Raw genomic sequence first — 14,997 nt, 5'->3', positions numbered from 1 at the left:
TTATTCATAAATGATCTGGAGAAAGGGGTAAACAGTGAGGTGGCAAAGTTTGCAGACAATACTGAACTGCTCAAGATAGTTAAGACCAAAGAAGATTGTGATGAACTTCAAGAAGATCTCACAAAACTAAGTGATTGGGCAACAAAATGGCAAATGAAATTTAATGTGGATAAATGTAAAGTAATGTAAAGCAGTCATTTAAAGTATCGAGAAATTTTGTCTCAGCGTTTTGTCCTGAGGTGACATGTTCCCAGTCAATATAGGGATAACAGAAATCCCCCACTGTTACTGAGTTCTTAATTTTGATATCCTCTCTCATTTCCCTTTGCATTTCATCATCACTATCACTGTCCTGGTCAGGTGGTCGATAATAGATCCCTAATGTTCTATTCTTATTAGAGCATGAAATTTCTATCCATAGAGATTCTATGGAACATGTGGATTCACTTAATGTAGAATCAAATGAAGTAAAAATCTTTTTTCTTTCACATATAATGCCACTCCCCCCTTCCCCCCCCACGACCTGTTCTATCCTTCCGATATATTTTGTACCCCGGAATGATTGTGTCCCATTGATTGTCCTCAGTCCACTAGGTTTCTGTGATGCCTATCATATCTATATCCGCCTTTAACACGAGGCACTCTAGTTCACCCATCGTATTATTTAGACTTCTAGCATTTGTGTACAAGCACTTAAAAAACTTGTCACTGTTTATTTGTTTGCCCTTTTCTGATGCATCTGATTCTTTGTGAATGTTTCTTGTCTGATCTGACCCTTACATCATCCTCTTCCATCCCCTCCTCCTGACTAAAACCTAGAGACGTACCCAAAAAAGTCACTTTAGCCCCCAGTCATGCAAAGCCTTACACATATAATTCACTTTATACATGGGATTGGTCCTTTTGATGACTATTATTGGAAAAATGTGAAACTAACTGTAGAAAGTGAAGTCGGACTCAGTTTTTGCTGCCTCCCATTTACCCCTTCCATTCCCCGGGTTAGCTATCATTTTCTCTTTTAGTTGTAGACATTTTAGGGTCATATCTTGTAACTGGATCCACATGTTTAGACCCTATACTCACACTGAATCCTGTTTGAAATTAGTGAGTTTCTGTGCATTTCCGAGGGTCTGCTTGCCTGAATCCATTTGTAGAATCCCACCTCTAAGCGTTGCTTCTAACAGTAGCAGACCAAAAAAATCCATATTGGACTTTTGAGAGGTGTTCTGAAACAAGCATGCTCCAATATGTTCCAAATTTATAAACTACTCTGAAATTACCTCTGTTGGAGTTGGATAGTAACGCTGTATTGTGAAAAGTTGACAGCAATTACTCTTTCTCCAAGTGACAGTGGAGCTGTTTCACTGTGAAAGTGAGACCACTATTATTCTGACAAGTACCTTGATTAGCTAGGTATTGTGATGCACCCCTTGTTTGAAGTTGGAGGGGTTAGTTAAACAACTCTATCAAAGTGCCTGAAAATCTCAGTTCTTTATGACTTATGTTTGATTTTATCTGGTTAGATGCATAGCATAAAGCTTATTTTTGTTTTGCTCTCTTCCTAATATACTAGCTGCTTCTGCAGAAGAGATGATGAAGAAATTTGTGTCCTGGGACACTGAGAAGCACCTGAGCTTTGCTGTACCCTTTGCAGACATGAAGCCAGTCATCTACTTGGATTTGTTCTTGCCTCGTGTGACTGAATTAGCTCTATCTGCTAGCGACAGGCAGACTAAAGTATTGCCATTTTTGTGTTTGTTTTCATTATTAAATAATTGTCAGCTAATGCTTGTAAAAGATCTACTTCCTTTGTGAAGGCACTTCTGTTTTTGACTAAATCCTAGACTGTAACATGGATCCTTGATGCAGCTCTATAATTGTGTTGCTTTCCACGCTACAAACTAAGAAGTTATAGAACATAGATCCTTTGATCTGTACTGTACAGCCATGTGCTTGCATGGTTAAACTTGTAGTGAAAATGAGGGATTAAGGTGGCTTTCTTTTTGTATCTGGCGTCCTTCCCTGGCACAGTATGCAAGCTTGTATTTTTCCCTCTTTATTGACCCCAGTGCAGGAAAATAATTAAGGACATGCTTAAGTTCTCTTCTGGGTTGGGATCATGGTTTTCAAAGAAAGACGAGGCCAATAGGAATCCAGCAATGCATGGCTATGAATAGTTTTCAGTAATGTGATTTCTCCTGGTCATAAATTCCAAGGCCAGAAGGGACCATTGTGATGATTTAGCCTGACCTCCTGTATAACACACAGGCCATAGAACTTCCCCAAAATAATTCTTAGAATGTATCTTTTACAAAAACATCCAGAAACCCCCAGTTGTGCACAATGAAATGGGAAGCAATAACTTGCTATGAAAAACTGGGATAGTATCTGAATTACTTCGTGAGCACAGCATTGAAGTACTTCTTAGTGCAATATTTGTTGCTAGTATGAGGATGGAGTATGGATCAAAACCAGTTCATTAGCATTTATTAGTGACAGTAATTTCCCCTGCCCCTGTTCCTTGCTTGTGTAAGTAACTGGGACATAACAAAAGAGGCTGATCAAGCCTTTATTGCAGGTTGCAGCATGTGAGCTCTTGCATAGCATAGTTATCTACATGTTGGGGAAAGCATCTCAAATGCCAGATGGACCTCCAGATTCCCCACCCATGTATCAGCTGTATAAACGAATGTTTCCTGTACTGCTTCGGCTTGCCTGCGATGTAGACCAGGTAAATACATTTATTTGTTTGTGCCTCCTACTGAAGCTCACGCTTTGTACCGTTATATCTTAGAAAATTCCTTTTTAGCTTGGTTAAAAGCATCTAAACTTTGGAATACATTTATTACATGATGTAAAACATTATGGCACAAGCTGCTGCTTGTTTGCTTGCTTCCTTTTTTTACTTTACTGAGATCCTTATTCCCCAGGCTTCCAAAGTGGAAGACAGAAGCTTCCTAGAAAAGTCCAGTGATGGACTGCAATACAGATTAATTCACAGGAGTATCATTAAAGGAACAGTCTTCTCTGATTCATTCTAAGAGTTTTCCAAAGTAGGAGTTCTTGATTTCTATAGCAAAATAAGTTCATTTTGGGAGGGGGGAATTAATCATTCCAAATACAGAATTAATGTACAGCTGCCATGCTCCAGAGAAAAAATACACGAGGCACAATTTGTGATATTTGGTATCTGGTGGTGGTGATATACATAGAAGCACACAGAATTATAACACCTTTCAGCCAAAGATCTTGAAGCATATTAACCTTCACATCCCTTGTAGGAAGGTATTATCATCCTCATCTTACAGATGGGGAAGCTGATTCACACAGATTAAAATAACTGAACATATAAGGTTTTTCAGGTTCTGAAATGTTTCATCCTATAAAGGAGTTATGTTTTCATACCCACCAGCTGAGTTCCTCTTCCAGTGCACCAAAATAAAAAGATTAGACAACAAGTCTAACTAATTGCTGGTGTAAATGTGGGTACAGCTCCACTGAAGTGAGTGGTGATGTGCCCAATTATAGCTATGCAAGTCTGAAGTTAATGTGCATGCGGCCAATATGGTGTCCTCAGTCTGTGTGACGTTTTCTCTATTTTGAGATCAAATAGACTTTGCATTTTGAGAAATATGTGGAAAATGACTATACCAATTGAAGTAAACCCCTCTTTGCAGACATTTTTCTACATTAATTACATCAAGGTTGAATTTGGCACATTTAAGTTCTTTAAATGCTCTTTTCTGTCAAGATGTCAATATTTGGTAATATTTGACATTCAAGTAAGAGTGTTAGAATCCAACAACATGTTAAATAGTAAGGGTAAAAAGATGCTACCCCCCTCCTCCAAACTGAGTGGTTTAAAAACCAGATAAATTACCTACCTTCCTTTCAAAGGCTGGTGTATGCAACAGTGTCAACCAGAAGGTTGTGGTGTGTGATGTCACTATGTGAGTGAGAATGAGCTTGGTGAGCTTTTGGCTTTGAGGACCTGAAAAGGGAAAACAGAGTCTTGATGATTCCCAGTCAAATGCTGCTTTTTATCCTTGCTGTTGGATAGATGAACCTATAATTATGAAGTTATTGGGTTTTCACTCATTCACTTTACAGACTTTTTTTTCATTGTCAAATGAAAACAAATTAGAATATAAATATATATTTTAACCTAGTGGGTGGTGGTTTTCATCTCTTCAGGTAACAAGGCAGTTGTATGAGCTTCTAGTCATGGAATTGATTCACTGGTTCACCAACAACAAAAAATTTGAAAGTCAGGACACAGTAGCATTGCTGGAAGCTATTCTGGTAGGAAGTTGGTTTCTCTTTTTATTATTGTTGTTTTTGTTTTGTTTTGTTCTTGTGTGATGTCTTTTTTAAAAAGTAAAGTATGATCTGCTAAAGGAACTCTAACAACAAATATACACATTTTACAGACCTTCCTCTCATGTAAAGAAGAAATCCAATTTATTACTTTCTTCCGTAAGCCATCTTTATTCATTATTACACCTCTATCCCGATATAACTGATCTGTTTTAACAAGAATTTGGATATAACGCGGTAAAGCAGCGCTCCTGGGGAATGGAGCTGCGCGCTCTGGCAGATCAAAGCCAGTTCAATATAATGCGGTTTCACCTATAACACGGTAAGATTTTTTGGCTCCTGAGGACAGCGTTATACTGGGATAGAGGTGTACTTACTTTTATGTTGGACTTTATACTCCTGTGAATCCTTCATCCTTTTTTTTTCTCTTGACAATCTCTAAATAAGTCAAGTATCTTGAAAATTAGCAAGCATATTGTTAATCTTGGAAAGATCCTAGCTATCCTTTTCATGATCAGTGTGTACAAGAAAGTACTAAAATACCATTTTGTATAGACTGTTTGAAAGTTTTCTACAGCTGTTATTCAGGCAAAAGTTTAACTACTTTTTGCACCATACTGATTAATTAAAAGTTATCACAGTGGTCAGGTGAATGGAATTGCTAACTAAAAGAACTTTTTCTCCCATTTGTTGGGTATTCAGCTGAAATAGGTATTAAACAAAAAGACCACCCAGAAATCGTCTGCTTAAATACCCTTTTTCCATTTGGCTCTTAGTATATACTTTATTAATACTGTGATGTCATTGTACTAGTTCTCCAGTTTTTCATAAACTTCCAGGGGCAAAATGGGTAGGCAAGACTCTGAATTTAAAATAGAAACTACAAGCAGAAAAAAAATCTTAATTATTTTCGCCCCAAACAAACAAAATTCCAGATGCCTTTATATGTTGTAAAGATAAAAAAGGGGACCAACCTCCCTTCCCTTTGTAGATGATCTGTGAAGTACTGTCTTAATCCAGGAAGTCAGTTTAGACTGGGCAAAGGGTATTGTGTCTGGATGACTAAAAGTAAAATTCCTTACTGAAATCTAAAAGCTTACTCACATGCACCAATTTTCTCCTCCCCGCCTCCCCCATGCGCAAACCATTTATTTATTTATTTATTGAGCCATTTATACTGTGAATTATTTTTTCTTTATGCTTATTCTTGTATTTATGTCCATTGGAATAATACATGATATTTAGCACTTATATCTGAGGTTCTCAAAGCCCTTCACAAACATTAATTGAAGAGATCTCATCTCCCCTACGAGATGACTCTGATAAATATTGTCCCCTTCTTAAAGATGGGAAGACTGAGGCTTGGAAGTTAACTTGCTCAAAGTCATACAGCAAGCCTCTGACAGCACCAAGTTTAGAACCTTGTTCTGACTGTCTAAAATTATTTTTCTAGGTTCTTATCAGATGCCTGTTACCATAGTTTCTGAGCACTTATTAATAAATAAATAAACTTTAATATAAGACAGAGTCTAACAAGTGGCATAAATTTTTCCCTCTATCCTGGAAGATTGTTGGAGGTTTTTTTCCAGACATCTATTCTGTCCAGTTCTTCGCTTTATACATTACATTATTCTATCTCTCACATATCCTTTCATCTGGGCACTAGAGTGAAAGTAGGCCTGTAACAGAGGGAGAAATCTACTTTTGTATGAAGTAGAAAACCACAGCAATGCTAGCCTTGAAGCTTATACTTCTTGTAATGAAAAAGTCTGCCCTTAATTTCAGGATGGGATAGTGGATCCTGTTGACAGCTCTTTGAGAGACTTCTGTGGTCAGTGTGTTAGAGAATTTATGAAATGGTCCATTAAGCAGACAACGCCGCAACAGCAGGAAAAAAGTCCAGTGAACACCAAGTCACTCTTCAAGCGACTGTACAGCCTTGCTCTTCACCCTAATGCTTTGAAGAGGCTGGGAGCAGCGCTTGCTTTTAACAACATCTATAGAGAATTTAGGTGAGCTGAAAACTTGAACAGTGGCTAAGCTAGAATAAAATAAGCAATGTTAATATACTAGAGGAAAGAGACATTTTGAGAAGAGAACCCAGGTTTTTATCCACTTACATTGATGTTGGTTGATGCTGACCATTAATATGTAAAGAAGCTGTATCAATGGACCTCTTAAGACTACATACTGTGAGTGAAATTCACTTGACTCTAAGAGAGCCTAAATATTTGGGTTCTATGTGGGGTGGAGAGCAGTGAGGCTCCCACTTTCCATCCCAAAGCCAGATAAGAATAAGTTATTAATAGTTTTTTTTGTTTTTAAAGTACCACTTTTAATGATGGCTAAGTAATTTTTCTCTTTTGCTAATAATGGTCTAAAATATTTTTGCAGTCTGTTAAGAAGTTTCTTTGTTAATTTGAAATGTGGCACTATTTTGTTTAACTTATTTCTAAATTTCATATTTGAGTTTCTTATTCACTTGTCTATTGCTACTCCTATTCATGCTTCTTAGCATATTTGCTCTGTTCCTCATTTTTTAGGGAAGAAAATTCTCTTGTAGAACAATTTGTGTTTGAAGTATTGGTTGTATATTTGGAAAGTCTGGCCTTGGCCCATACAGATGAGAAGTCACTAGGTGAGTTGAAACTGATTTATGGTGAAATGGAACGAATAACCCATCCTGTCTCTCATCCTTTTAGATAGCTAGTGAAACAATCTTCAGTAAGCCAAACCATGATATTGAAGTTGTAGGTAAACTACAGTGCAGTTCCCTTCTTACCAGAGGATACATTATTTTCCATTCTCAGTGCTCCTCATTAAATTGGGTTTCTGGTTTACTGACATTTCTGTGCAAATTCCTTAAATGTGTGGGATTTTTATATCTGTATGTAAAATAAATCTGAGTTTTACAGATGTTTTACAGCAAAACTTCAAAAAGCTGAGTGATTCTTCTGACCTATATCTCCTAGTCTCACAGTTAAACAAAGTGAAAATGGAGCCCAGTGGTTTTTAGAATTTAAAGGCTATTTTGTAACAAATATGGAGCTCAAAAAACATATTTTTCTGCATTGATGGTGAGGGCTTCACCTACTTAGCAGCGACAAACCCTCTTATGCCCCCCCATTTGGTTCTGGGAATGGGAATTGTGTGACTAGTTCATGACCTCTTCCCCAATTTTAAATAACCTATATTATTAGATTTACTTGCCTTTTTTCCAGTAGCCTTTTGTCATAGATTCATAGATTGTAGGGCTGGAAGGGACCTCGAGAGGTCATCGAGTCCAGTCCCTTGCCCTCATGGTGGGACCAAATACTGTCTAGACCATCCCTGATAGACATTTATCTAACCTACTCCAAATATCTCCAGAGATGGAGATTCCACAACCTCCCTAGGCAATTTATTCGAGTGTTTAACCACCCTGACAGTTAGGAACTTTTTCCTAATGTCCAACCTAATCCTCTCTTGCTGCAGTTTAAGCCCATTGCTTCTTGTTCTATCCTTACAGGCTAAGATGAACAAGTTTTCTCCCTCCTTTTTATGACACCCTTCTAGATACCTGAAAACTGCTATCATGTCCCCTCTCAGTCTTCTCTTTTCCAAACTAAAACAAACCCAATTCTTTCAGCCTTCCTTCATAGGTCATGTTCTCTAGATCTTTAATCATTCTTGTTGCTCTTCTGTACTCTCTCTCCAATTTCTCCACATTTTTCTTGAAATGCAGTGCCCAGAACTGGACACAATACTCCAGCTGAGGCCTAACCAGCGCAGAGTAGAGCGGAAGAATGACTTTTTGTGTCTTGCTCACAACACACCTGTTAATGCATCCCAGAATCATGTTTGCTTTTTTTTGCAACAGCATCACACTGTTGACTCATATTTAGCTTGTGGTCCACTATAACCCTTGAGATCCCTTTCTGCCGTACTCCTTCCTAGACAGTCTCTTCCCATTCTGTATGTTGTGAAACTGATTGTTCCTCCTAAGTGGAGCACTTTGCATTTGTCTTTATTAAACTTCATCCGGTTTACCTCAGACCATTTCTCCAATTTGTCCAGATCATTTTGAATTATGACCCTATCCTCCAAAGCAGTTGCAATCCCTCCCAGTTTGGTATCATCATCCGCAAACTTAATAAGCGTACTTTCTATGCAATATCTAAGTTGTTGATGAAAGATATTGAACAGAGCTGGTCCCAAAACAGACCCCTGCGGACCCCACTTGTTATATACCTTTCCAGCAGGATTGGAACCATTAATAACTACTCTCTGAGTATGGTTATCCAGCCAGTTATGCACCACCTTATAGTAGCCCCATCTAAGTTGTATTTGCCTAGTTTATTGATAAGAATATCATGCAAGACCATATCAAATGCCTTACTAAAGTCTAGGTATACCACATCCACCACTTCTCTCCTTATCCACAAGACTCGTTATCCTATCAAAGAAAGCTATCAGATTGGTTTGACATGATTTGTTCTTTACAAATCCATGCTGGCTATTCCCTATCACCTTACCACCTTCCAAGTGTTTGCAGATGATTTCCTTTTACTTGCTCCATTATTTTCCCTGGCACAGAAGTTAAACTAACTGGTCTGTAGTTTCCTGGTTGTTTTTATTTCCCTTTTTATAGATGGGCACTATATTTGCCCTTTTCCAGTCTTCTGGAATCTCTCCTGTCTCCATGATTTTCCAAAGATAATAGCTAGAGGCTCGGATACCTCCTCTATTAGCTCCTTGAGTATTCTAGGATGCATTTCATCAGGCCCTGGTGACTTGCAGGCATCTAACTTTTTTCTAAGTGATTTTTAACTTTAGCATTAGCATTCACTATGTTAGGCATTCCTTCAGACTTCTCGGTGAAGACCGAAACAAAAGTCATTGAGCATCTCTGCCATTTCCAAGTTTCCTGTTACTGTTTCTCCCTCCTCACTGAGCAGTGGGCCTACCCTGTCCTTGGTCTTCCTCTTGCTTCTAATGTATTGATAAAGTCATCTTGTTTCCTTTTATTCCTGTAGCTAGTTTGAGCTCATTTTGTGCCTTTACCTTTCTAATCTTGCCCCTGCATTCCTGTGTTGTTTACCTATATTCCTTCATCCTTTGTAATTGGTCCTAGTTTCCATTTTTTATATGACTCCTTTTTATTTTTTAGATCATGCAAGGTCTCGTGGTTAAGCCAAACTGGTCTTTTGCCACATTTTCTATCTTTCCTACTCAGAGGAATAGCTTCCTTTTGGGCCCTTAATAGTGTCCCTTTGAAATACTGCCAACTCTCCTCAGCTGTTTTTCCCCTCAGTCTTGATTCCCATGGGACCTTACCTGTCAGCTCTCTAAGCTTACCAAAATCCTCTTTCCTGAATTCCATTGTCTCTTTTGCTGTACTCTCTTCTACCCTTCCTTAGAATTGTGAACTCTTATGATTTCATGATCACTTTCACCGAAGCTGCCTTCCACTTTCAAATTCTCAGCGAGTTCCTTCCTAGTTGTTAAAATCAAATATAGAACAGCTTCCCCCTTAGTAGCTTTTTCAACCTTCTGAAATACAAAGTTGCTTGGAATGTAGTCCAAGAACTTATTGGATAGTCTGTTCCCCGCTGTGTTATTTTCCCAGCATATATCTGGATAGTTGAAGTCCCACATCACCACCAAATCTTGGGCTTTGGATGATTTTGTAACTTGTTTAAAAAAAGCCTCATCCACCTCTTCCACCTGGTTAGGTGGCCTATAGTAGACTCCTAGCATGACATCGCCCTTGTTTTTTACCCCTTTTTAGCCTAACTCAGAGACTCTCAACACTTCTGTCTCCTATGTCCACCTCAGTCCAGGTGTGTACAGTATTAATATATAAGGCAACACCTCCTCCCTTTTTCCCCTGTCTATCCTTCCTGAGCAATCTGTACCCATCCATACCAACATTCCAGTCATGTGTATTATCCTACCAAGTTTTGGTGATGCCAACATCATAGTTATATTTATTTATTAGCACTTCCAGTCAACTAATAATGGTTAAAATATAAAACCAAAACCTTATTTACAAATCTTTTGTTGTTTCTTTCAAATAAAAAGTTTTTGGTTGTGATATTTTAGTGGTGGTGGCCACAGGAATGGTCATATGGAAAGGAATGAGCTCCTTTGTTATGTGAGTTGAGTCATATATACCAAAGAAATTATCTCTAAATGATGCATACAGGAGGTACGAAAGATGATTTTGTGGCAGAGGCCTGGGAGTCAGGATGTGTAGAGGCCTGTGACCTGTCCATGACTTTTACTAGAAGTACCAATGAATACAACTTGGGGGTGGGGGGGACTGTCCGGGGGTCCCAAGGGTGCTGCGAAAGGTAGCCCAGCTGCTTGGGGGAGGGTAGGTGGCAGCGCACAGCCTGGGCCTCCTGCTGGTGCTGGGAGGCTGTGAGTGGCTACACGTGGCACAGGACTCCCACTGGTGCTGGGTGGGCCTGGGCAGCGGCCTGGGACCCCCGCTGGTGCTGGGGGGAGTGTGGTTTGGCAGGGCTGGCAGGCTCCCTACCTAGCATTGCGCCTCCCCACTGCAGCAGCAGAGTTTTTGGGGTGTGGGAGGGGTTTGGGCTATGGGACAGGGTGAGGCAGGCTCTGGGCAGTGCTTACCGGGGGGTCTTCCTGGAAGTGGCAACATCTCCCTCGTTCAGCTGCTAGGTGGAAGCGTGGCCAGGCAGGTCTGTGTGCTGTCTGTCTGTCTGTCTGCAGGCACTGCCCCTGCAGCTCCCATTGGCCACGATTCCCAACCAATGGGAGCTGCAAAGCCAGCACTCTGCATCCGCAAAGAGCGCTGCTGCAGAGCTGCCTGGCAGTGCCTCCACCTAGCAGCTGAGCGAAGGGGATGTCCAGGTAGTCCCTCAGGTAGGTGCTGCCCAGAGCCCACCTCACCCCTTTCTGTGCTCCTGCCCCCTCCCACACCCAAACTTTGCTGCTTGGGGGTGGGTGAGGGGTCTGGGGTCCCGAGACTGCCCCAGCAGCGGCCAGTGTTGCCCCTGAGCCAGGTGCATCAGCCGTTGCAGAAGTCGCGGAGGTCACAGAAAGTCATGGAATCTGTGACCATTGTGACAAACTCGTAGCATTAGTTATAGTGCATCACAAATGGAATGTGAGCCAACAGAGTGGTGGTGTGATGAAAAAGGTAAATGTCATTGTAACATTGTCATATATTAACAGGAGTGTTGTATGTAAGACGTAGGAGGTAATTGTTCTACTGTATTCAGCATCAGTGAGGCCTCAACTGGAATGCTGTGTCCAATTTTGGGCACCACGCTTTGAGAAAGAAATTAATGAATTGGAGAGAGTCCAGAGAGGAACAACATAAATAAGACCTTAGAAAACATGACCTATGGGAAAAGGTTGAAAGAATTGGGTGTATTTAAACTCCTGGGGGGATTCTATGCCACTGTGCAATGCAGAATGTGCACAGAATTAATATTCTGTGCAGAATATCCTTTCCTCTGTAGAATTGGTGCTGCAGACCTGCTGATTGCCACCAGGGGCTGCTGGACCCAGCAGAGCCCAGCTCCCCAGCTGGCAAATAGAAGACACTGTCTCCTCCCCCCAGCAGAGCTAGAGGGTTCCCAGCAGCTGCAGTTCCCAGCACGCTCTGAAGGAAGCAGGTGGCATGCATGAAACACCATACAAGGCCAGGACCCAGTATTAGGCTGTTTCTCCCTTTGCATCCCTGGGCTTTGGGAGGGAGGGGGTGCGAACGTCTAGGCTTGGGGGGCCCTGTGGCTGGATGCTGTGAATTCGGGTGTCTGAGCTGGGGCAGGAAGGGAGGTACAGCTGAGGTCTAGAGGAAGAGGGTCTGGGTGTCTGGCCCTGCAGCTCAGGGAGGTATGTGTGCAGGTGGCTGGGCTCTGGGAGGGCAGGGGGTACAGAAACAGCAACTGGCTGTCATAGGGGTTTCTTTAAATTTCTGCTTCTGGGGTAATCTTTTTTGTTGTCTGTATTGTTATATACACATTTGCTGACAGGTATTTTGAAATAAATCAGAAATATTGAAACTGATATGATTATATTATGTTATTTTGACAAAATATAAAGAAATTTGCAGAATTTTAAGATGTGGACAGAATTTTTAGGCGCAGAATTCCCCCTGAGGGTAATATTTAGTCTAGAGAAGAGAAGGGTGGGGGGCATAAGTCTTCACATATGTACACAAGAAGTAATCAGCTTAGTTTGCAGCAAGGGAGATTTATGTTGGATATTAGGGGAGACTTTCAAACTGTAAGGATAGTTGAGCACTGGGAGCAGGTTACCTTGGGAGGTTGTGGAATCTCCATCCTTTTGAGGTTTTTAAAAACAGATTAGATTAAAAATTGTCAGGAACGGTTTAGGTATACTTAATCCGTGTGTGTGTGTGTGTGTGTGTGCTAGATGACCTCTTGAGATTCCTTCCAGTCCTACGTTTCTATGATTACTGTGACTCCCAGCTGTTTGACAGGCTTGCTCTGTGACCTTGAGCAAATTATCATAGAAATGCAAAGCCTCATTATTGTTAGGCATGATCCTGCATGTAATCCTCATGGAAATCCCATAACAGAAATACACATTTCTGCAGCTTAGAGTCTCCCACAATTCTGTTATGTCTGGGCTGCTCTCCCTCACTCTGCAGTTTCTGTGGGTGGTTTGAACTCATAGCACTGCTCGTGCTGGCCATTCCCCTTTCTCTTGCTTGCTGCCAGATCTTCTGCCTCTGCAGCAATAGTCAAGCTGTTCATTTTACTCTTGTCCTTTAAATTTATTAGTTATTCAGCCATTTTGGACAGTGACGAGCTGTTTTCTCTTTTTCCGAGCCTCCTCTCCTCCTTTTTGGTCTAGGGTCTGAGCGGCATGATAGTCACAGCCACCTGAAGCCTCTGCTGCAGTGTCTCCAAGCTGAGCTCCTCTGCCCCTTTTTAGGCAGCGCAACCCTGTAAGCACTGGTCTAAATCCAAAAGGATCTAATGTAAGGCAGCTTTCCCAGGCTTAGCTGAAGGTGAATTTTCCGATTATAACAAGATCTCTCTTCTTTGGAGAGAAGTTAGATAAGATAGCAGAAAACGCTGCAAAATTGAAGTAATCCCTTCTCCCTCCACTGAGTGCTCTCAGAAGGGATGCAAACCTGCTTTCAGACAGAGACGCTCCTTTTGTTCCTGCTCCTCTCAGAAATTTCAGAGGGAGGGTGTGATGGGGGTCGGGGGCAGTCCAGACCAGTGAGTGGTTGCCCTCTAATTCTGAATTGCCTCATATTGCATTCCTGCTGTAGCTCCCAGCCTGAGAGGCTCACAACCAGCCTACTAACATGCAGGTCACAACCTGAATGTCTGTGTACTAGAAAGCCCTGGTTCAGCAGCTCTGACCCCAGCAGACTCTCTGCAGCCTCACTGTGGTTTCCACTAGCCTTTGTTACAGCAAGATGACCCCAACATATACTCCCAGTCCCAAATTTCCCCAAAACCATATGCTCTGTAATGCCCAGCCTTCTCAGACACTTGAGAGACAGTGTTTCTCTAAAGCAGGGGTGGCCAACCTGAGCCTGAGAAGGAGCCAGAATTTACCAATGTGCATTGCCAAAGAGCCACAGTAATATGTTACCAGCCCCCCACTAGCTCCCCCCAGCACCTCCCACCCACCGGCAGCCCCGCTGATCAGTGTTTCCCTGCACCTCCTGATCAGCTGTTTCATGGGATGCAGGAGGCTCGGAGTGGGAGGAGCAAGGGCATAGCAGGCTCAGGGGAGGGGGTGGGAAGGGGTGAAGTGAAGGTAGAGCCAGGGGTTGAGCAGTGAGCACCCACCCTCCTGCCCCGGCACATTGGAAAGTTGGTGCCTGTAGCTCCAGCCCTGGAGTCAGTGCCTATACAAGGAGCCGCATATTAACTTTTGAAGAGCCGCGTGTGGCTCCGGAGCCACAGATTGGCCACCCTGGCTCTAAAGACTCAAACGCATATCACAGTTTATTAACTTAACTGAGGTGAGTACACCTTCCCTTTAAACACAGCATTGAATTGGTTTATAGTAAAATTAAGACAAATTTATTAACAATAGGATTTAGGTTAAGTGATGCCAGGTAAAAGGAATAAATTTAGAATGAGTTACAAAAAACAAAAATGTGCACCGAAAGGTCTAAAAGAGAGTGTAGTAAGGTACATTCATTGCCTAAGGAGGTTTTTCACCTATATTCAGTTTCCAGAGACTACTATGAGGGTGCAAGAGGCCAGCAATAGCTCAGCTTTTCAGCTACCAGTCATCTTGGTCTCATGCGCCAGGATCACTTCAAGGGCTGGGTAATACATCTGAATTCTCCAGATCTTCCTCCTGAAAGTATGAGACCACTCTCGTGGGTGCATGATGGATCAGGTGCTCGGTTTCCTAACATAATGGACAGCCTCAGAGTGTCTGCAAGGGTCCTCCCCCATGTGCCTTCCAGACCCTCTGATTCTTGCAACCAATACCAGTCTGAAGGGTTGGGAAACACATTTGGGACCCAAAACCACACAAGCAATTTGGAGCCCAGGAGAAGGTGACCACCACATCAGTGTCCTGAAGCTCAGACTGGTCATACTAGCCCTACAAAGGTTCCAGAGCCCCTAGAGAGGAATCACTTTCTGGTTCAGTCGGACAGTACTACCATGATCACATATATAAACAACCTAGGAGGCACGAGTTGCTCAGTGCTACACA

The 14,997-nt window shown here is 41.7% G+C and overlaps 1 protein-coding gene across 1 annotated transcript in view; it reads left to right on the top strand.

Annotated features, from left to right (window-relative positions):
* Positions 1-14,997, top strand: part of PRKDC (protein kinase, DNA-activated, catalytic subunit) — a 173,793-nt gene that overhangs the window by 46,025 nt on the left and 112,771 nt on the right. The window contains exons 24-28 of the mRNA XM_075062025.1: positions 1,574-1,737; positions 2,579-2,731; positions 4,195-4,302; positions 6,103-6,329; positions 6,861-6,955. Of these exons, the coding sequence (XP_074918126.1) occupies positions 1,574-1,737; positions 2,579-2,731; positions 4,195-4,302; positions 6,103-6,329; positions 6,861-6,955 (747 nt within the window). The remainder of the gene's footprint in view (positions 1-1,573; positions 1,738-2,578; positions 2,732-4,194; positions 4,303-6,102; positions 6,330-6,860; positions 6,956-14,997) is intronic.

Source organism: Chelonoidis abingdonii, chromosome 2 (genome assembly GCF_003597395.2).
Source record: "Chelonoidis abingdonii isolate Lonesome George chromosome 2, CheloAbing_2.0, whole genome shotgun sequence".
Lineage (NCBI taxonomy): Eukaryota > Metazoa > Chordata > Testudines > Testudinidae > Chelonoidis > Chelonoidis abingdonii.
Note: the sequence above shows the minus strand (reverse complement) of the source record. Positions and strands in the feature narration are given on the sequence as shown.